This window comes from Dermacentor variabilis, chromosome 8 (assembly GCF_050947875.1).
Source record: "Dermacentor variabilis isolate Ectoservices chromosome 8, ASM5094787v1, whole genome shotgun sequence".
Classification (NCBI taxonomy): Eukaryota; Metazoa; Arthropoda; class Arachnida; order Ixodida; family Ixodidae; genus Dermacentor; species Dermacentor variabilis.
This window is the reverse complement of record NC_134575.1, coordinates 60374840-60398393: the sequence shown is the minus strand read 5'-3', so window position 1 is coordinate 60398393 and position 23554 is coordinate 60374840. Positions and strand designations below refer to the sequence as shown.

The 23554-nt window shown below is 43.6% G+C and overlaps 1 protein-coding gene across 1 annotated transcript in view; it reads right to left on the bottom strand.

Moving 5' to 3' along the window:
* Nucleotides 1-23554, bottom strand: part of LOC142590257 (AP-5 complex subunit zeta-1-like) — a 61891-nt gene that overhangs the window by 3945 nt on the left and 34392 nt on the right. The window contains exons 8-16 of the mRNA XM_075702199.1: nucleotides 23075-23231; nucleotides 21118-21293; nucleotides 18775-18858; nucleotides 14075-14262; nucleotides 12159-12245; nucleotides 9342-9464; nucleotides 7909-8041; nucleotides 5969-6145; nucleotides 3858-4009 (exon numbers count right to left, since the gene is read on the bottom strand). Of these exons, the coding sequence (XP_075558314.1) occupies nucleotides 3858-4009; nucleotides 5969-6145; nucleotides 7909-8041; nucleotides 9342-9464; nucleotides 12159-12245; nucleotides 14075-14262; nucleotides 18775-18858; nucleotides 21118-21293; nucleotides 23075-23231 (1277 nt within the window). The remainder of the gene's footprint in view (nucleotides 1-3857; nucleotides 4010-5968; nucleotides 6146-7908; nucleotides 8042-9341; nucleotides 9465-12158; nucleotides 12246-14074; nucleotides 14263-18774; nucleotides 18859-21117; nucleotides 21294-23074; nucleotides 23232-23554) is intronic.

The following is a 23554-nucleotide window of genomic DNA, read 5'->3' as shown; positions in this document are numbered from 1 at the left end:
CAAAGATTGAACATGCAGCACCAGAACGCCGCAATTCGCAGAACGGTGCTGCGTCGGCCGGGGTTGCCTTTGTCGGTGCAAGGGTCGTTGGGTCGACAGGACCGATTGAAATGGTAACGCGACGCGGACAGCGAGAACTGCAATAAATTTGAAGGACTCTTAACCTTCGCTTTTAACAGTGGAACACAATAGCATTCAATGGTCCCACCTCCTCACGCTTCCTGGCAACTGCAGCTTATGTAACCGTAATGTTTACCGGGAAACTGGCAGCGAATGCTATGCACGAAGGTGAGGTTTCTGGTAGAAACGTGGCCTCTTGCGTCGGCCTATCCTCAAGGTAGTGCATGACCATGCCACAAAAAAAAATTATATCATTTTCAGGTTTCTCTTATTGTTTAGCACATTTAATATTTAAGTCTGAGGAGGTTTAACATAAAAGGCATGCACTGTCGGTGTTTTGCTTCATGACATTTGTTTGCAGGCTGTCGTTCCCAAATTCTGAGAAATAACTTCATCAGGAATGTAAGACAAGGTATGAGACACCTTCGCAAACAAATGGTGTGGCAATATAACCCGCATAGACCGCATGTCATGTAGGAAAGCGTGGCATATACATGTCACTAAACATATACAGGGAATTTTCGTTCACGGGGACGCCGGCGCCGGACGCCCAAACCAGATTTTCTGCAATGTGAGGCCCTTAACATAAGCTATCACTTTAAAAAGCTGAGCGTATATCGTAGCCCCCGATAAGCATGCAGATCGTGTTGAATACACGGCGACAAACTTCATGCCGCTTCAACAACCGTCAGTCTAACCCGCATGCATGATCTCAGGACCAATCACTGATACGAACACAACGACTTGCGGCTCATTACAATATCATCCAGCGGCAAAGCTTCGTCACTGCTGCACTGCCTAAGCCATTAGGCCTAATCGGCACTGCTTCATCGGGCGTTGGCAAATAAAGTTATGGTTTCGTGCCAAATAGATGTAGATCTATTCACAGCAGCCGCGCGACACTCGAAAAGCCGACAAACCACCTCGCAAATGAAAGTGAGTGCACGAGATGGCAACGACAAAGTTGTTCACGGCCACCACCTTTGCGACAGCGATACACCATACTTCCTGGTGCATTTCGTAGACGTACATCGGTCTCCTTTTGTAGATTCAAGCAGCCTGTCACAAGATTAGCTTTGAATTTACACGGCGGGCGCAAAAGTGTTGCATGAGCCAGTTACATGCATCTGTGCGGACGGCGGATGTAAAGTGCTTAGCGATTGAAACGCAATACTCAGACAGCATGGTGGCCAGTGCTTCTTGCAGGGTGATTGCTGAGGAGGCCGAATGCAGTTACAATGCATCAAAAAAGATTTTCGCATTCATGTGACACAAAAAATGCATCATCCCAGTCTCACCAGCACCCATCGGTGGAGCAAGAAAGTACCAGCCGCCATGTTGTCCGAGTATCGCGTTTGTTTCAATCGCTGAGCGCTGTGCAAGGACAGAAGGGGAGGGGGCGCAAGCGTCGCATGAACTTGCTGTGGCCCTCCAGATTTCAGAATATTTGATGAGTGACAAATCACGCCGAACCTGACAATGACGCTGCGCAGACGACGCCTGCTCTTTAGTCAGCACCGGCTGCGCATGGAGCAGCGATTCGCCTTATGATAACCCACCTGCCACAAAGTTGGGATAGCCCTTCTGTATTTGGGAAGAAGGCTGGAAAGCAAACCTTTCTAGGAAATAAATAAAAGGTTGCCGTAAAACACAGTTCCGCTACTATAATGAGAACCTCATTGGTATTCAGTACAACAGAACGTTGCCAATTCGTTAATTTCAGAGTAAAAGAATCACTTCATTCTATTCAACAGAAATTCTACTGCTAAAGAGTATTTTCCAGACCTTTGTATACTAGAACTGAGCTATAACTAGTGCTGGCATACTAATTTGGTGTTCCCTTCAATTAGAGTAGACTGCACTGTGCACCTTGATTTCTATGCACCTAAGTTACTGACAGCTTGCTACAATCTGCAATACTAGGATTGCAATGCTAGTATTGCAATACTAGTTTTGCAATACTAGGAGACTCTTGAGCATGTGCAGCACCATATTTTCTCGTCCAATATGTTAAGCCTTCATTTAATTGAAAAACTTTCTGATGTTCGATTCGATATTCAGCTTTTCTTTAAATTCAATTTGATATTCGACTAAAAATACTACCCGGGATACAAACACCCCTAGTTAAAGACCAGAAGGATGTGTACTCAGTATTTTTTAGGTGGCACGGTCAAGTCTGCACCATGGCAGTGAAACAGGAAAGAAGAGAAAATTGTGCAGAGCCAACTGATCTAATACCAGTATGACCAGTGGCCAGAAAAAGAGGTATTATCCGAAAAACGTATTAAGCAGAATCGTATCAACGAGATTCCATACATGTATTCCTAGAAAGCAGTACTCTGGTTAGTCTAAAGGCAACATTAAATTAAACTGCTTGTAACAACTAGATTTTTATTTTTTTTAAGTTAATTTATGGGGTTTTACGTGCCAAAACCACTTTCTGATTAAGAGGCACGCCATCGTGGGGGACTACGGAAATTTCGACCACCTGGGGTTCTTTAACATGCACCTAAATCTAAGTGCACGGGTGTTTTCGCATTTCGCCCCCATCGAAATGCGATCCCGCGACCTCGTGCTCAGCAGCCTAACACCATAGCCACTGAGCAACCACAACGGGTAACAAGATTTTTATGCTTAATGAAAGCAGTTATAAGCTTGACCACACTGTATTGAAGAGCTTTATTGCCAGAAGGTATGAACATGCAACAACTTAAGCTACCATCAGACTTAGCTGAAACAAGCCCTGAAACCCTTTCACTTGTTTTGTAGGCAGAGTTACATATTACTGGTCACATCACCTCACAGCCTGTGTGCATTCTTTGAGGCTGTGCATAACTGTTACATGTTTGAGTTAAGAAGTCTAACAGCAGATGTACTTTAATGTGACAGCAAATCATACACAATTTTCATTAAAACATGCAGTTAAAAAATTGTGGCGTCATGTATGTCACATCAGTTACGATGTATCAAATGACTCACCGCACCACATCGACAGCATTACACGCTCGATCAAACCATCAAGCCACTTACATCATGGCAATGTTGGATGTGGCAATCTACCTAGCCATGACCACACATAGTTGGCTAACTGCTCAATATAAAGGGGCTTATACGATATTTTTCAGAAGGCAAGGTTCTTTTATTCCAGAATCTTTAGCCTCGAGGTCTAACCCTGCCTTATATACGAGACTCATAGAATCAGTTACCGTATCAGTGGCAGCCACAGCACCACATTTCTGGCAATCCAGATTTTAGACGGCACTGCAAATTCTAGCAATTTATAAACCTTGAAAGGTGAAGCAGTCCCCTATTTTTGTGCACATAACCCGCGCAGAGAATTTTAAAAATTTAACAATAAATGCAGTGTAGAAGTTATAAGCAAATTTTGCCGTTAGGTGCGACTTCACTGCAGCACGAATTTCGCCTTATGGTGTGGCTTTATGGCAGTGCATATAACGCTGCCGTGAAGCTGCACCATAAGACAAAAGTCTGCTTGTTTTTTGTCGCACCTCAAGGCAAGATATGTGCCCCCCTCCCCACTCCCAACTGCAACCTCGTCTTATAATCGTGACTGCCCTAAATCGAAAAAATACGGTATTATGAGGCACACCACACCAAACAAACAGCCTGAACATCCTATAAATTTCAATACTCCCAGCATCCTTGGCTCCACACACAGCCACACCAATTGCGACACCAGTTCGCAGCCCCGGCAAACGAAATCGCAGCTCACTCACCCAGAACGCTTGATGATGGCGGTGAGCTCGAGCACCCGCCGTTCCAGGATTGCCCAGGGTGGTCCCTGTCCTTGGCAGGTGCTGCAGAGCTGGCCCGTCTTGGACAGGCACAGCAGGGCCCGAGCCACCAGGTCTTGGGACCGCACTGCAAGCTGCAGTCACGCCCAAAGTTCGAAATCAATCAAAATCAAGTTAACATCCCAAAGAAACGCATTGGCTATGAGAGGTGCCGCAGTCGGAGGCTCCATATTGATTTCGACCACCTGGGGCTAGAGTAATGAGTTGGGCTAGTTCGGGTTCTTTTTTTCTTTTTTCATTCCTTGAAATGCATGTTTCCTAGCACAACAAACTAGGACATAAGTTCAAAGTCGATAGAAACAGATGCTACAATAGATGGGCATCGAAAAATGAAGCTGCCAAGCACTGAGTATGATTATAAGTGTCCCAAACAGAGTCAAATCACAAAAGCAGGAGAATGAAATTCCACAGCGCCGTGCACACAAGTCAACACGATGTCTATCAAAAGCCTATCATTTTCAACAATGTCCAGAGTTGTTGTATGATTACGAAGTCAGATGTCATGTTACAATTGAAATTCATCACAGCAATGTTGCATCCTACATGAAGATACTTTTATTATAGCTTACATTCTTTATAAGCACACACCACAAGCATGGTGCCTCCAACTGGTCAACGAAGTGCCTCCTGTCGAATTTCATGGCCCGCCGGTGGCTTGGTGTGCTTATATGTGGCACAACACGATATATGGCATAAATACGTAACACTAAATTAGAAACACGCCTTGAACAATCTGTAAGATGCAACCATGCGATCAGTGTGACCATGCAGGATTGCCACATTGTCTCACCGGCTACAGACCAGCCAAGCCAAGCCAATGGCCAAAATGCACAGGTGCATCCAGAATGCATTGCTTCATGTTGGTCTTAATGAGTATTTGACATTTTTGATACGAATAAACCAATTTTTAGCTGTGAGCAAAGAACTACTTGCTTCACTGTAACCACTACTGTCTTGAATCGTGCATTTTAGGTTTTGTTATATACCAGTACAGTACTCAAAGCAAGGCTAACCAAATTTTTTATTTACTTTGTCGTATTTTATAGTTCACTAACCCAGTTATAGCAATATTCAAGTGCCAAGAAAATCCCACTGTTATTGTTATAACCAGGCTGCAGAAAAAAAAAAAATCACAGGAGACACACCTCCAAACATTTTAATTAGACAGGAAGAAATGCAGTCGAACTCAATTATAACACTACTGGTTTTAACAATACTCGGATGTAACAATAAGCAGCTCCTTCACTGTGAACTTTTGTGTGTGTTCTATTGTAAATCAATAACATTTTAAAAAAGACACCCCTTACTACAATGTTCACATGCAGCATTACAGGCTCTAACAATTAAATCTGGCTACTACTCAGTGTCCAAACTGAAAAGAAAACACAAAATCCTGGGGGAAGAAAATGCCAGCCACATCGCCACACCCACCTTTGTGGTTAGGACAAGTTATAGGTGGTGTTGTTCCACCCCTCCGACACTGGCAAGAGGGCGAGAGGGAGATGGCAGAAGGGCACACGAGGCCAGTGATGCAATGCGACAAAGGCATGCCATGCAGGGCGAGTGACACAAATGCAGGTGTAGCTACGTGGCTAGCATTTTTTTTTCCTCATGGATTTCGAGCTCTTTATCTTTATAGTGCGTGCGTGCGTGCGTGCGTGCGTGCGTGCGTGCGTGCGTGCGTGCGTGCGTGTGTGTGTGTGTGTGTGTGTGTGTGTGCGCGTGCGTGCGTGCGCGCGCGTGTGTGTGTGTAGTGGCCAGATTTAATTATAACCAAAAACACTGCCTAGGAGCATTAACATTGTCAATGCTATGAAACTTGATCTGACTAGTGTCAACCCTAACCCTTATTGTTCATTATCAACCTTATTGGACTAGATCCAACCCTTATCAACCCTTATTGGTTGTTATCAGCCTTATTGGATTCCTATTGGATACTGTTCCAACCAAATAGCCAAAAGAGGTTCTACTGTCATTTGATGCCTGCCGCCAGCACCACTACTACCCTGGAGAAGGGCAGCAGTGAATGTTACCTTAGAGATGCTGGTGATTATGATGCACAGGAGCCTGGTGCGACGCTCGCTCAACAAGCCTTGGGTGCTGAGAAGCTCAAAGGCCAATAACTCGAGCACCTCGAAGAAGTCGCACACCGCCTTGGGGGAGCAGAGAGAGCTCTCGTTGGGCGAGGCAAACTCTCCAATGGCCCACACCTGTATCAGAGGGGACACAAGGAAAATGCTTGCCTTTCTTTTTATCACTTTTGCTGTTGCAATGAGCGAGAAAAATGCAATTAGTAAGACACATGCCCAACGTGCCACCCTCTGGCTATGCCACTGGTGTAGGCAATGCAACGAGATACATGACCCACCTTTCATCCATCCTGGAGAATGGTACTGCAGCTACCCTAGCACAGCTTTCACTATAATGTAGTCTATGTAGTTCAAGAAAACATGGTAAAGGTTGGGCATTATTGTTGAAACAGGCCCCTTAGGTGATAAGCCTCAAATTGGCGTATGTTTTATGACCTATAAAGGCCTATTAATCACAATGACCACTTTCAACGATACATTTATGCAAAAAATATCAGCCTTTGGAAGATCTCAGCAGACCACGATACTTTATTGTATTTCTTTCTGACATTGGTCAGTGACCCATTCTTAGTAAGATTTCATGTTTCTTAACCCTTTGAGGATCGATTTTTTTCACCATATGTGACCGCCAAAGGTCGATTTCTTTTATTACAGATTCCAATTCTTCTTAGAGACTAACTTCGAGAAAAAATTACCGTAATTTTTCTAGGGTGACCGTAAAGTGAGAAAAAAATATTTTGAGTTGGTATATATGTACTCTTCCTTCATGAATAACAACAATAAAAAAAAGGAAATAAACTAGTAAGAATTAAAAATTTGATGCATTGTTATACACATAGTTCAAGGCTTTGAAAATGCGTACACGAGAATATTTCGCAAGACTCAAATGTTACTGCTCTTACAATAATATGTAGATCCATAGCACAATAGAACTGCATAGGTGCGCACACTCAAGAAAACTGCGTGGTTATGTGCCCGTCAAAAAAGCAAACCGTGTGACAAACTTCCGCTAATCTTCATCTTATTGCCAACCAGAGGAAATTAGTTTTCGCGAGTGTCCGAAAAAATAAAAAAGCAACGGAAACGCATGCATGGTGGCATCGTTCCAATGCACACTCCTGTGAGCATTAAATGAGCGAGAGACAGGCGGTCGCCCTTTGAGCCATTATTAATGAGATAGCCATCTGTTTTGCAAGTGGAAGAAGCCAAAACCGGTCGTGGAACAAAACAAAAAACGGCGACCGCCCATGCACGCACCAATGCACGAGCAGTAGTATACAGGCGCATAGGAGCAAACTAGCTCTAAAACAAACCATGCCACGAAAATCGAGGGAGGAAGGTGCACGAAAAAAATTCCCTGTATTCCCACATAGTGGCAGCACATGACAGAAAAGAAAAAGTTAGGAAATTGGCACACTTTTAAACGTACAGACGGCACCGTAAATATATGGCATCGACCATTTTTCTACTTGTTCGTGGCACTGTATGTTTATGTCATTGACCATTAAAGGGTTAAAGAAAATTCAATCATGGGATCTGGTATGCCAAAGCCACAATCCGATTATGAGGCACACTGTAGGGGGGTAATCCCAACCTGAAGCTCAGCAGTGAAACACGATAGCCACTAAGTTACTGTGGCGAGTAGAGTTCTGTCTGCACACCCTGCAAAACCCTCATTACTCAAAAGAATGGTTGAGACACCATAGAGCATTTTGTGGCATTCACTGACAAATGATGTTAGAGATTTCCAATGTCCAGCAATACTCCCGACCACTGATTAAAGCAGTACACTCTACTAAAATACAGCAGCAAGCTTCTGAAAATTCTGTCAGACAAGCCGGCCTATATCAGCAAGGATTCTACTGTAAATAGAATCCTCTTACCAGGTTTGCAAAGAAGTCAGGTCCTGCATCATATGAGCTGGTGTGGCTGAGAAACTCCACAAACTCGGAAGTCAGCAGAAAGGTCACATCAGGGAACTTGCGGAACAGCTGGGGAAGCACATCGGCCAAGAGCCTGGGCACGTTTTTATTCAACGCTATGGGCTGCTCTGAAATTTCACTAAATATTATATGTGATCAAAAAAATGGACCGAACTGCTGCAATAATAACTTTATTGCAGCAGATACAAGATAATCAATAAATGTTTGTGTTTAGACAAGTTGGTTCTTAATGACAAATGTGAAGTTGCACTGTGTAACTCTAAGAAGACACCCACGAAGAGAATACAGCCACACACACAGGATCTTGCACAAAACAACAGTGGCACAAACCAACAATGGCATAAGCCAACAACAGCACACACAACAACCACTGAGGCAACAGAAAAATTTGTTGGCTTGAGCAATCATTTTTGTGCGTATGCTCACGTTTTAGCAAGGTCTTTTTGCATAGCTCTCACTGCATAGCTCTCAAGTTATGCAGCATAACTTTGCATTCACAATCAACTTACCCAAGTTACAGAATTTAGTAGCAGTGCACATACAATTGACGAACAGTCAAAAATACAACATAGCGCTGACTAAGACAGAACTCTAGTAAAATTTCAAAGCAGGCTACTGGAACTACTGTTAAATATGCTGACTCATGCCAGAAAGAGTTCTTCTGCAAGAACCTTTTACCAGGTTCCCAAAAATTGTCTTCCACCATCCTCAATTCTTTCTGCCACTGCATTCCCAAATACTAAATTGCCTAGCTCTCACCCATTTTCTGCAGTTTACTCAAAACTGTTGCCTTAAAGGTAGTTTCCTCTGCTAGCGACACACCGCTCCCAACATTTCTTCACCTTTGCAAAACCTTCTGGAACACTTCTCTTGTGATTTGAGACAAATTTCGATTGATTGATTGATTGATTGATTGATTGATTGATTGATTGATTGATTGATTTTGACCGATTGATTGATTGATTGACTTTAGTCAATCAATCAGTCAGTCAATCAACCAATCCACCGGAGCAACATTATGGCAATGAGATACATTGTGATCAGGAATACTAAATAATTAATAGACTGATCGATCAACCTCGACCTACCAGAGCAAAACCGAGGCTATGAGAGACATTGTACTAATAAGGAATCCTGATTTAACTTTGTTCCAGGACTCCTTTCTTTGCAGTCACAAGTGAGTCACATCATTAATGAGTGCTCTTCTCATCTGCAGTCCTGAAGTCACTGTGCTAAAATGAATTCAGGCTGCTATACATCAGTGCACACAGGAATGCTTACTTTCTTTGCAACAGCGTTTTTATTGCTTTTTTTTTTTCAACATCTACATCTCAGCAAGCAGCACAGATCATCTGCAAAGAAGTTGGACTCACTTTCGCAGCCTTTCACAGTACCCTCGTGACCCAAAGCATAAGGACAGTCGCTCCATGAAGGCTGGCAGCAGTCGTGAAGCCAGCTCTGAGTCACCGTACTGCACAAAGGTCTCCAGGTAGCACCTGCATGACAAAGGCAACGGTTTCGTACCCCCGAGTGGCTCACCCGACCACATAACCGAGAGCCACTCTGGAATAATTCTTGGAGCTCCAGAACTCACTTCAATATGCAAGGAAGTGCAAGCAGTCATTTCAACATTGTCCCAAGACAGAAACGCAGCTTACTAATGTGACTGGGAAATTAACCTACACTTCACACTGAAACGTTCTGACTGCTGCAGCAATAACATACTTTTTTTCATTGCATATGTAGTTTGATTGCACCGAGAGCCTGGTGGTTGGGGGTAGGGTGGAGGAGCTCTAATACATAAACTACGTACAGATCACACAGCAGTAACTAACTGAAGAAAAAGCAACAAAAAATGACAAACCAATTGTGTACACTCAGCATCAAGTGTTCATCGAGAACTAAGGGTGTGCAAATACTGAAGAGTAGATTTTAAATGAAATATCGTATCAAATCAAGAAAAAAAAGCTAAATATCAAATCGAAAACTGAATATAAAAAAATTTTCCACAAAATCTAATGTTTAAATATTTCAGGCAGGAAAACATGGTGCCACATATGCTTGAGAGTCTCCTAACATTGCATAACAAGCATGCAGCAAGCTATCAGTAACATAGGTACATAGAAATCAAGATATACGGTATGGTGTGTGGAGTCTTTATTAAATGGAATGCTAATTGGGTATGCCAGAACTGATTACAGCTCACATCTAGTATATGAAATTATGGAAAATATCTCTCGGGCGCTCCAAAAAAAAAAAATTGACTCAGAAAAAAAAATAATTTCGTTGAATTTGAGAGTCCGCGACCAAAGATACTTATACATTCCATGTCGACTATAAATTCACATCGGAGGTATAAATTGAAGCCTGTGAAGTTTTTGCGTCCACTCTGTCGCTGCGGCTGATAAGTGTCACTCGCAGTGGAACAAAGCTATCCGAAAGAGCACAGGCAAAGGGGAGCGAACGCCTCGTCTGCCTCTCACTTCAAAGCGTCTCCGAAACCCAAGGTTGTGCGACGTCCAGCTCTATACGCGAAAGACAGCCTTAAAGAAGCCATGTGCATCTCGGCTAGCCCAACCTTTGCACCCACCACAAATTACCTCAAAAATGGCATGCGTGTGATATGTAAGAGGCATGCGACACAGAAAGGAAGAAGAGGACGATGTGCATGTATCGATCTGAACGGCACGAGCCCTCGAGGCGCATGGCCCGAGCTGTGATCGAGGGAGAAGTGGCACTGAGCTGGGATTATCGACGTGGCTCTGGGCCAAGAAGGTTGTAGCGTCAGCACTGGCTACAGAAGCCATAAAGGTTCGGTCAAGTTAGTGAGCTGGCGGTCCGGGGTGTGGCTGTTGACCTCAGCAACGTTTGAGCGAGGCTCCTTGGAGCTGCTCCAGCCTGTCACGGCAGTGCCGGGCACTCCAGGAAGGATGCCTCGTCAGAGGCAGACCAGCACATACGATAGTCCCCGGGGTGTCTTGTCGGCGCTCAAAAAAGTAGCGACGGAACCCAGCGTTAGGCCTAACTGCTGAGGCCGAGGTACAATGTCCCCGACGGAGTTCGGGACAGCGGCATCAGAGACGGACGAGTTGACTGGCCAACACCAAGGCAGCAACGTTTATGGATTTGGTGAGAACACTGACTATGATGAAGATACGACATGCTTCGAACTCTGAAGATATGTGCGATGACAAAAGTCAGTAAGAATAGTGCTTTCTCGTAGCGCCGCAGCCATAGGCTAGGGTGGCCCAACTTTCGCGTGGCAAATGCCAAGGACTAACATAGCCAGTAATAAAGACATGTTTAGTGATTATTAAGTAGGTTGCATAAGTGTTAGGATTTATTCATTGTGTTTTACTTTGAGTGAGTTTAATTTTAAGTTTGGGGTAGAGTGTAATTAAAATATGTTTGTGGTGCTGCTCTATGTCTCCCAACCCCATCTCTCAAAACATCCGCACACACCCGAGATCGGTGTCCCACAACAGCATGCTGGCTGTGTATGCGCTCAGCCCCTCCCATTGCTCGAGCGGGAAGGCGGCGCACACCAAGTCACCATTCTTCTCGGCTCACCCTTGAATGCTTTCCTTCACACCCAAAGTATACAGCACGCCAGGTCCGATAGGATCTTATTACACTTGAACTTGGACGCACATAAAAGCAAGAGGGTCGTGCTGCTAGGCTGCTCTGCCTTGGCGGCCACTCTCTACCCCACGGCGCACAATTTGACAGGTGCGCTTGCAAGCAGCCACATGAAATCTAACCATTTGACCATCTGTGTCTGCGGAAGTTTCCATCTATTGCCTAGGTATTCCTTCACGGTGGCAGAGAAATTTCGTTATATTGAAATTGTGGATAAACACACTTCGTTATATTGAAGTTCAAAATACATGGTGTTCTAAAGCAAGAAGTTATAAAAAAGGTAAACACTGTTATATAGAGAATTTCGTTATGTTGAAGTTTGTTACATCTAGGTTTAACTGTACAAAATAAAATGTGATCTACTGTGCAGCACCTAATGTAGTGCGAAGAAAGCACAGTGTACTTATTAAATGGAGATAAATTAGCTTATTGAGGCAGTCCTCCCAAATAATAAATTCTGCTGTTTAATAATGGTGGATGTGAATTCTGCCGAGGAACGTCTGTAATAAGAGAACTGCAGAAGTCTTCCCAGCTGGTGGCGGGTCACCTACCCAAGAAGGTCTGGGGCATGCTCCGAGCAGCGGACCACCTTCGGGTGATTGGCCTGGTCGGCGATCAGGGTGTGGAACTTGGCGACGCTGTAAGACAGGACAACACGAAGTGTACATGGCGACTCATCAACACAGCTGCATGACGTATTGCACACTTACAGACATGCATTTTTGGCAAGCAGCAGATGAAAATGGCCTTCATAAACAAGCAGCAAATAGCTGATCAAAAAAAAAGAGTGCTAGGATAGTTTGACAGAAGATCAACATACTTGAAATGTGTTTAGTATTTATAGAAGGCTTAATGTAGAAGCATTGCTTCATTCGTTCATCGCACCATTACAATATAAGAATGATGGTATTCGTCAGGAAAATGAAGATGGCAACGTGCCTGCACAAGTTGTCCATCAGCGGTCTTGCCTATTCACTTTCAATCCATTGTAAGTAACCTGTTAATACTACATATACTTACTTTATCTTTCATCTCCCTCACAATTTTGATTCCACCCAACTGGGCACTGAAAACTTTAGTGAGCTTAATGGTAACAGCACCATCTCCTTGACAAGTATCTGTTCCTTGTCTTTCAATTTTGAAACAGCTGCGTCTTACAGTGTGCGCATTTACAGATGCCATTCTTCGCGTTATTCACAGCAAGACTGCGTGTAAGTATTTTCAATCAGCTGTGAAAGAACATTTGTACAAGCCAACTTCCTTCACTTTCAGTGGATTTTGGCTTCCACCAGAAATCAATTCAGTCAAACCTTGTTACAACAAAGTCACATGTCCCGCGAAAATACCTTCATTATATTGGTCACAAGCATACATTCGTTACACACTAATATCAGCGAGAAACATTTTAGGTTGACTTTGTTTCGTCCGATAATTTTTTGCATCTATGTTCATTTTGTTGAGGCTCGACTGTATTTCCTCCGATACAGTTCCTGAACAGCAGAAGTTATATTGTAAGTAATCCTAAATTTAGCAAAGTAGTATTACACACATATGAAACAAATGTGTTACTCTAGAGCAACAACTTGCAAGAAAGTTTATTACGCAGACTAAAAATATGTAATAAAGAAACAGAAACAGCGCAACACAAGACGGGCGAGTAAGGAGCACAGGACAGAGCGCTGTTCTTTTTTTATTCCAATGACGAACCAACCAGCCCCTTTGAACACACTGCTAATGAAGATATGTATCTGTGAACAAGCTACAAGCATTATCATTTATTTATTTTTTCTGCAAAAACAAAGAAATCAATTACGAATTCTGCCCATGTTACGGCAGCCCATGGGTGGCCCTGCCCCAGTGGGTGGCACGCAATGTTATGGCACTGCACGCTCCCCAAATGTGGGTCACGTAACACTTACGCAACCAGCTCGGGACGCTGGTTCCAGTCGCTGTGTTTAAGAGGAACAAAGTAATGACAAGCGATTACAGAAAGGTCAGAGAGTGTGCCCTAAATATAGCACCAACATCTGCACTATAAGTAACATGACGAAAACCAAGGTCAAAACAAATGTAGAGCTTAGCATGAGAGCAAGCCCCCATCCACCATTAGGGTGGCATGATCAGCCAGAAAAAAGCAAGTGCAAATGGATTTATGGCAATTCATGCCAATGGCATTGCATGTGGTGGCTCTTTCAATGCACAGGTGAGATAAAATAGTATGAGCCAGACAGTACACTGCACATATTCCCGATTCCTAATGCAAGACCTATCAGGCTTAAATGTTTAGAAACCGTGGTAGTGTGTTTACACACTGTGTGTTTACAGGTAGGCAAATGAAATAACATTTTCAGCTGACATTCAGGAGCCCTGTGATATCATCTCTGAAAAGCATCAGACCTTTCAGGTATCCCCATTCACCTGTAAAAAATAATTCTCGGCCATTTTCGCACGCACTGCAGCAGCTCACCCGTCGAACGTGTCTCCGATGCCGCTGATGTCGCGGAGCACAAACTTGAGCATGGACTTGTGCACCTCCGTACCAAGCTGGAGCGAGGACTGGCGCTTGGTGCGAGCACCTTCCGACAAACCCATCATCTCCCTCTCGAGTACCAGGGCTGCCGTCAGTGCAGGCAGGTCCACCAGGCTGTGGAACACCTGCAGGCGTGAAGAGCATGGCCAGGTGTACATTTGTACGCAAAGCATACAGCTACTGCAATAGCAATGAGTACCCGCAATAAACTGGCCAGTAGTTAATAACCGTAAATAACAGTACAAATAAATAAATAAGTAGTATTTAATGCAATCCAATAAATCGCAATCTACCACTGAAGTCTACCGCTGAATGTGGTACCAGCCTTGTCAAGCTCTTGTATGCAGCGCATTACAGACAGGGAGAACATAAAAAAAAACATGATGCATGCATGGTACTTTCTGTTGTTCCTGCCGGTAATCTGTATTAATGGTACACCAACAGACCCAAACAGCAATGCTCCTATGCTTTTCTTTGCATCCTTGCATCACTTTAGTAAAGAAAAATCCAATTAGATTACCGTGTTAAAGGAACATTTTTGATGTGATATAAATGATTGACTGGACTCGAAGTCTTTATTATGGTTCATTGATTGATTGATTGATTTTTACTTAAGCAAAAGGGAAGCAAAATCGAAAGGCTGCAAGCATTGTAACTGTCCTACTTTTGTGTAGAGATCTGAACTGGACCTGAAGCCACGGAAAAGACACAGGGTGTAGGAATAGAAAAAAGGCCAAGAAAGGTTAGAAGACTAGCAGTTGTAAAGGAAAAACAGTAGGACATGCGAAAAGAACCAAGGGACATAGCCATCTATAAGGAAAATGAAAAAGTACAACAAACAAACAGGATCAGTAAATGAACAAATAAGTGGACAACACTTCCCCACCATAAAGTACAGCTGCATAAGAGAGAGAGACAAGCTTGTTACTTAGAAGCAACGGAGGTGGAAAGGGAATCAAGATTCTAGAAGGGGATGAAAAAAAAACAAGCTAAAAACTATACGCATAAAAGTGATAATCATATTCAATGATAAGGAAACAGTGAGAACTTCAGGCATGTATATATTTGCTATAGGTTTTTGAGCAAGCAGACTTCAGAGAGGAAACAAGAAATCCCAGGTTTTCCGCAGTTTTGAAGGGCAGGGTGTGGGACGCGAGAGGCGACACAGACTTAGTGGAATACAAGAAATCACATCTAGTTGCCTACAACTAACAAGATACAGCAGACTCCCATTGATATTATGTTTCGGTTAGTTCGATCCTGACCGAAGGTCTCAGCTGACACCCATGCATTTCTATGAGCCCAACTTTTCGTTATTTCAACCCTCAAATTGGCTTTCACTGGATCATTTGAACTTTACCAATCAGCATGCACACACTTGACCCCTATAGCGACACCAATAGTGGCCCCTTCAGTGGCAGCGTCTGCTTCGGCGGAGCTTAGGGGACAGTGAAACTGTTGAAAACTTTGTCATATCCTGACGAAAATGCCTACCATATTTTTACGCCTATAACCCGCACCAAGAATTTTTAAAATTTAACAGTAAAGTGGGGGTGCGGGTAATATGTGAATTTCGGCTTGCAGCGCCGAACCTCAAGGCAAGGTTCTCCGCCATTCAAAGTTTCATTATCTCCCAAGCAATCCCACCTCCTCCCCACCCCTGCGTGTTGAAGCTCCCTACTTGGGGAGACCGTGGGAGCTTCAAGCTCCCCACAGTTGCCCATTCTCCTCTGCATTATGGGTCGACATTTTGCGTTTAGTAGTAAGCAGCACCAGCAAGCTCGTACATCAACCATTCCCGTGGCACTCCTTCAGTGTGTGCGCTCTCCATTTCTCCATCCGCGCTGTTATCCACTTTTGTGTGAGTGCTAGCTGCAAAGTGATCCAATTCACATCACATATCATGTGAATGGTTCGTCCGCGATAACAACCAGCGTGTGAATTCAGCTTTGTCAGCATCACCGGAGAATGGGGGGGACAGAGCTGCTGGCCGAAGATACGATGCAGAAAGTCATGCATCCACGAGGGGAGACAGTTTTCACAAAGATTTGAGCAGTGTTGTATGCAGTTACTTCCGCAAATTGTACGCAGTGACTTTTTTTTTTTCTTTTCCAGTCTGCTGTATTCGGGGGTGCAGATTATACAGTGCGACGGGTTATATGCGCAAAAATACGGTATTTGTGGTTCACCCAGCAAAGATTTTCCAGCAATAACCAGAGCTCACAATGTCTAATTATGGTACTTACCCAATTTCGACACAGGCCTTTCTTTTGAAGAAAAAACAAAAACCACCTTTGTAATGTTTGTATGCTTTTCTGCATAGCATGTGTATATTGCGGCAAAGGCAACTTCATAAAACTGACCATTGTGCAACATGCATTTAAAGGGAAAATTCTCATCCACACGAATGCAACATGAAGCTACAAAGGAAGAAAGGGTCTGATTTGCCATTTCCTTAAAAATTTAGTGTGTGTTAAATTTATACTTTGTTTAGGACCTTTAATGTTGTTCCTGTTATTTTTATACTTTGGGCACATAGAAAGTGGCCGCGCATGTTATTCAGGGACCTGTCAGAATCGGGCAAATACTGCCAGAGGAATCGGCAGTTAGTTCTGGCGTTTTTTATGCACCTTGTTCATTTCACCTCGCCGTATGATTCTATCTATTTCGTCGGTCCCGTGAGGGTCGAATTAACATAAGTCCATTGTATTTCATCCTGACACCCAGGCCATTTAAGTAACATAATTCAGCAGAACAGAGGTTGTCCCATTGGGGTTTTCACAACAACCCAGCAAACAGATATGTAATTTCATAAGCCAGTTCAGTAACACATAATAACTCTCCCAATACAAGGTCTGTTTCTTTCATCGGTGCTTCACCGCGCAAGTGCAGGAAGCCCTTCGGCGGTACCAGTACAGTGCATATGTTGCACTAGGTATGCCGGTGCTGCACACTGCTCTTGCACATTTAAGCCAAGCACCATGATGCAGGCCATGTTGATTGCTTGGTCTAACTGCACAGGAACCAGGCACGCATAGCCAGGTTTTTTTGTTTGTTTCTTATGCAGCACAAGCTTACAATCGGTGTTTTCTGTGTACATCCTTTAATAATTCCCCGCAGCGCTGCATCACAAATGGCATTTTGCTCAGGCTGAGAGTGCTGGTAACGAGAAAAGAAAAGTACCCCTGAAATGCATTAGTATGTAGCAGCTGTATGAAATTTCAAAGCGCTCGGAGCAATTCCAGCTCTGCAGAAATACAGTCGAAGACCTTAGAAACCTTTTGCACATGATCTTAAAAGACCCGCTGTGTCGAGAAAAGGAACCTCAGCAACCGCCGTCTACAGGACGTCGTCACAAGACGTTTGCAAGATGTCGTGCACGCATGCGCCACAACACATTCGAGGACCACAGTGCAGGGGCGCACTTTTGCAATGACTAGGGAATCAAGTGCTGCAGCACAGCACACCAAGAAATGGTGCAGGAGGGCCACTGAACTGTACATGAATTGGACAAGTCCCATAATTCAACCCTTGCATACGTGAACCTGGTTACTCTGTATTGGTTTCTGTAACAAGACCTCTGCTGTTGTCGCGGATGGTGCAGAATGGGATAAGCGCTGCATCTTCTTTGTTTCTGCCATTTCTCCTTTCCAAGCAAAAATACTCAAACGACTTGACGTCAGAATTAGAGCATCTGCAAACATGTTGCACACTGTGATCTAGTATTTCCTCTTGGTAAAGGTGGGAAGATGCCATAACATCGCTTTATGCAAAAGAGCGTCTGCCTCTACTTAGTGACATGAAGAAAAAAAGACAGCGCAATCTTTTCCACTCAATAATTATTAAGCTAGTCCTACTCAGTAGGAATGCTAAACCAACGCAAAAGACATGGACGAAAGGAAGACGTAGAACACACACACAAGCGCTGACTAACAACTCTTTCCTAGTTGGCTCGATATTCCTAATCTCAAGCATGCTAGCCTAATCTTCCATTCTAGTTCTAGTCAACAAGTGTATGTACATAAATGGGTCAAATACTCTTTTTCTCTTTCAACAGCACATGTTTAAAATTGTCTTCCTGCACACAAAGTAAACGCAGGAATTGGCAAGCAGTTTTTCATCCTTGTTTTGCATATTTGCAACAGCAGGGAAATCGTGACGCATCAGTTCTGCATAAATACGAAAGGTGGAGGAATGTTCATGAAATATAAAAATTGTTGTCCACCATATTGTAGAATGAAGATACAAAGGAAGCCCATACGAGCTTCCTGCTAGTATAATGCTTAGCGATTACCCCGGAAAGGTGTTGGTCCCTGTTTTGATCCCTAGACCAGAACAATTTTCTTTTTTTAGTTTCCTTTTTGATATACCTGCATGAGTTGCCTTTATAGCTTTTTGCTACAATAGGGTGGGTGACAATTCTTTTTCCCTTTCCGTAGAAAATTTGTTTGTATTGCTGTATTCGTTTTTTTTTCTACTGCGATGTACTGTACGAAAGATAATTGTTTTCCTCCTCCTGTTTTGGTCCAGATTCGAACTGACAGTATCTGCAAATTAAAACAATAAATGTAAAATGTCACATGCACAACTTCTCAGAAAGGGGCAAAAACTACAAAAGAAATATGTGAGGCAGCTACCTCGACTACACTCTTGGCTGACATGAATGCTGGAACAATGCTGAGGAACTGGCTCTTGAATTGCTGCGGATTCCAGGCAAAGATCTGAAAAAAGAAAGGGTGATGGTTTAGCAGCACGCCAGTTAAAGATAAAATGAAGGCACAGATTAAGTCTAGCTACACTGATCACATACACCATCAGGAGTGCTCAGCGTTTGTTTTATGCCAAGAGACTGAACTTATTCACCAACAAAATCCCAAGCAAACGCAGCACGTCTCCCAAAGAAAACGGGTACTATGCCCAAGGAGATATAGCATAATGGGTCATCCCCACGCAACTGCAGAGTGCAGCAATCCTATTCTGTATCGGCAATCTCAGAGGCCCTGTTTTCTGGGTGCAATTCCTGGCAGCTATGGTCCAATTCCAAAGGTAATAAAATACACTCAAGTACCTCCATCCAGATGCCCGTTACAGAACACTAGGGGGTCGAAATTAATCTGGAACCCTCTATTATGACATCTCTCAAATCTCTAGTGTTGCTTGAGATGTTAAACCACACTGTTCAATCAAGTTATTGTAACTATATCTTCAATGCAAGCACTTTACTACAATTTAATCATAAATGGGGAGTTAGGAATCAACTGGAGCTAGTTCTGCATATTTACAGTGGTGACACCAATCCCATCCTTTCCTCTCATTATTTTATCACTCACCGCTTTGTTATCACGCTTATCATGCTTCGTTCTCAGCAAGGATTGGTTTGTTGCTTTGGATTATTTTGAGCACTACTATTAACTTTAGCTAATAGGTGCTGACGGGCTGGTCGGTGAGCCACGATTTTGGTGAAGCAGAGCACTAGGAAAAAAGATGTTCATACAAACATGAACGATGAGGACGTATGCAGGAGCTGTGTGTGTCCCTATCCTTCATGCTTCTGTGAACATCTTTTTTCCAAGTGCACTGCTTCACCAAAATTAATTTTAGTATGATTTTTATAGTATTCGTCATTACTGTCCCTTCAAATATAGCTATCTGCTACAATTGTGTCTCAAATCAATAAGCCAAGAACCACACCAATCTCGGCATGATGAACCTGTTTCTCATTTTACCATGACTCCTGGAAGCTCACCAAAAGGCTTCAGGGTTACAAGCCAACTGCCGAGGTTTTACAAAACACTCTGCCAACATTCTCTCTTGTTCAGCGAGCTCAACACAAGTCAGTAGCAGTACATAGCCGGCTTTATACACTTCAACAATGCAAGGCTTACAACGTAAATCTCTTTGACCATGAGTGCAGCAGGAACAAACAGCAAACATGAACTTATTAACTATGGAGCACAGCATAGTATTCTTTATTTTTCTTTGTTCTTTTTTATCTTCCCTGTGAAGGCATGCCATAGGGCATACAGTATGCTGCTTAATGCATGTATGGTACAAAGGGACTTCAAATTCTACTTTCTGGCACAATAGCATCACATCACCAAAGCTCTATCTTTATCGATATGCTAACAGCCAATTTCCAAAACGACAACCTGATATACATAAGGCTTTGAACTGCAGTTCAAGGCTTGTTACTCATATTTCAAGTAAGCTCAGGGTCTCTGAATGCACACCAACCAAGAATATACACAGGCAGATATGAACAGCCCAAATTTGGCTTCCATTTTTTCCTGTAATGCTCAATAATTTCCTGCAAAATGGATGATAATACAGCTTTGAACAAATATCTTTGCTGTACTGGAGCTGTGTATTGTTTCTCTTTAGTGTCCTTGTTACGCACAACAACAGGCTGACAAGTTCATCACAAACATTCATTTTATTACCGTGCTCCGCGATTCTTTCCCCACGCTGTCCACCTGCTGTCCATCTCCGCACATGCATGTACACACACACACACACACACACACACACACACACACACACACACACACACACACACACACACACACACACACACACACACACACACACACACACACACACACACACACACACACACACACACCCAGTCAACGGTTACCGGGCTGCGCCTTGTCTCGCTTCATCTGGAGCTCTCGGTTTGCTTACGCCACCACTCTTTCCTCACAGCACATTCATTTACTGCGTTTCCAAAAATTACATCCAGTGCTCTTCCCATCTGGCCCTGCCATGGCAGTCCATCCTACCTTTGCCCTAAAGCGTTCTGCCCCACTCGTACTCATGTTTCTAAGCAATCAGTTTGGCTCCGCACCATGCGCACATTGAAGAGGTTCAGCACTGAATGCTAATTGATCCTAGACTCGCAATCGTTCTAGTGGGACAAATTTCCAAATCCGTCATGCCCGGTTACAAGTGCCCACTCGTGGTCTGCAGCCTTCCCTCACCTTGAGCAAGGCAGGGAAGTACTTCTCGGTGGCGCCCACGTCGCAGAGTGCAGCCAGGTTGCGCAGGGTGAAGTGGACCACCTGCAGGGAGTTGGGCACACTCAGACAAACACGGGAACCGGGACCCAGGAAGAATTGACTCAAGGAGTCCTCCGTCTTGTGCAGCACGGCTGCCCCTGCAAGCCATAAAACTTTGACTGTTTAACCCTGTATAGCCTAACGTATCACACATGCTATGTCAAATCCGGAACTTAATGCAAAGCCCATAGTTGCATCTTTCATTTACTGGAGTGAACTGCAGCTTTAGATAGTTAAAAAAAACAATTACCAAATAATTAATTAGTGTAGAGTGTGTTGGGAGGCTAGTTGGCAAGACATTTTTTTGTGAACTTAAATTGCGCTAGGGACAACACACCAAGGTAGATAGACACAGGATAAACACAAACAACTGGTTTATTGAAATCACACAATGCTGCCTCTTCGAACTATGCGCACACCCAAGCTAGATCATAATGACGCTACCTCGGTGTCTCGTGTCTAGCACAGTTTAAGGTCACAATAATTAATTAGTGATATAATTACACTGTAATTAAGATAACATTTAATTTTCTTTGTATAAGTTAACTCCACATGGCCAGAAATAATGGACAACAATTTATTCAAACTTTGTTTGATCATTACAGAGTTAGATTGATTGATTGATTGATTGATTGATTGATTGATTGATTGATTGATTGATTGATTGATTGATTGATTGATTGATTGATTGATTGATTGATTGATTGATTGATGTTTAGCATACAAAGCTACACCATGGGCCGCTTGCATAAAGCACTTTATTCTAGGATATTTTGCACAGAGTTAAAGACATTCACACAAATGACAGTAAACGGCCACCCAAAAAGATGCCTAATAACAGAGGTAATAGCCACTCGAGAGCTTATGCCGGCGCAACTTAATGTCACTTGCATGGATCTTTTTACACATGGGTAAATTTAACCGTGGGTAAATGCTGCATGCAACTGGTGCCTGGATTAGGGGACATGCCGTAGTGGGATTTTGGCATCAAAACACATCTTTTAATATAATTAACAGCCCTTCATCACCATAAATATAAGAGGTTGATAGGGCAGGCGAGTTCAGTGCCACATTAGGCCATGAAGCCCATATCTTCAAGCTATGCTGGACGGTAAAATGACACTCTTGCTTGCTAAAGCATTGAAATGAAAACAAAGATAGGTATTGCTGTAAGACGAACTGAGTGTCGTTATGGTGCAAAAGACACGAAACAGTATGAAGAAATGACCGGGCTGCAAAGAGCATCCTTCCTGATCACTATATCCTGTTCAGCTGTTCCTCATGTTGTTTCGAGTTTTTTGCACCGGAACAAGGGTCGTGGGAGTTAAAAAATTTTAGGAACAAAGAACACAGTACGCACAGTACAGTGCAAACACAAAAGGACATCTACTGCCCCTTTATACAAGAATGCCAGCTAGCCGAACTACTCAAGAATCGAGGAGGTTCAACTCACAACGCAAGGGTGTAGTAATGTAATTATGACGCACCGATGCCCAAGTCATTCACAGGGACTGTCTTGCAAATGGAGGCATATTCGAGCAATCAAAAAGATGATCACAGGTCGATCCCACAGAGCACGACGACGATCACGTGGAACACATCAACAAGCACACATCCCCATGCCAAAGAGGACAAATCAAGTTTCTCTTGCGCTCAAGTATCCACACCGTCAGGTGGCGCTGGCATGGGAACATCTGCGCCATCTCTCATCATACTACGTAACTACAACACCGACTCCCTCTGCCACACTTGTGCTATGCGGGGAAGCAAGACGCCAGGAGACACAAGCCATGCGGGAAAAGCAACAGGGAATGCGAGAGAGTCGAGCATTTCCATAGGGTGAACTTACTGGCCCAGCAAGAAGCAGTGAAAAACTCACCATGGTGCAGGAAGAACTCAAGCAGGGCAGTTCCCAAAGCAACGCGGCTAAGCAGGTGACTGGTGGCCAGCCGCTGTATCACGAGGATCACCTCGGGCACCTGGTTGCTGTCCAGCTGGCACACAAGGTCGAGGGTGCGCACCGATTCCACCAGACACTGTCACAAAGCACAACAGCCCAGGTCAGGAAAACTGTGTGCCATGGCTAAGTGAGGGATTAAGTTTATCAGAGGCTTAATCCCGGACAGACCACAGCATGGGAGCTCTAGCCAAACTACGTCAGTGTAGCATTTCTGTTGTATCTTTTCTTTCTGTCAGGTATATTTCGCACCCCGACCGAATGGGAGGAAATAAGGCTACAAACAAGAAAAGGCGTAAGGAGGCAACAGAAACATCAAAAGAATTAGAGAGCCTCGAACCAACATGTGCCTAGCCCCATACAAAACTACCGAGTTCCAAAAACAGAACGAGCGTGCTTAAG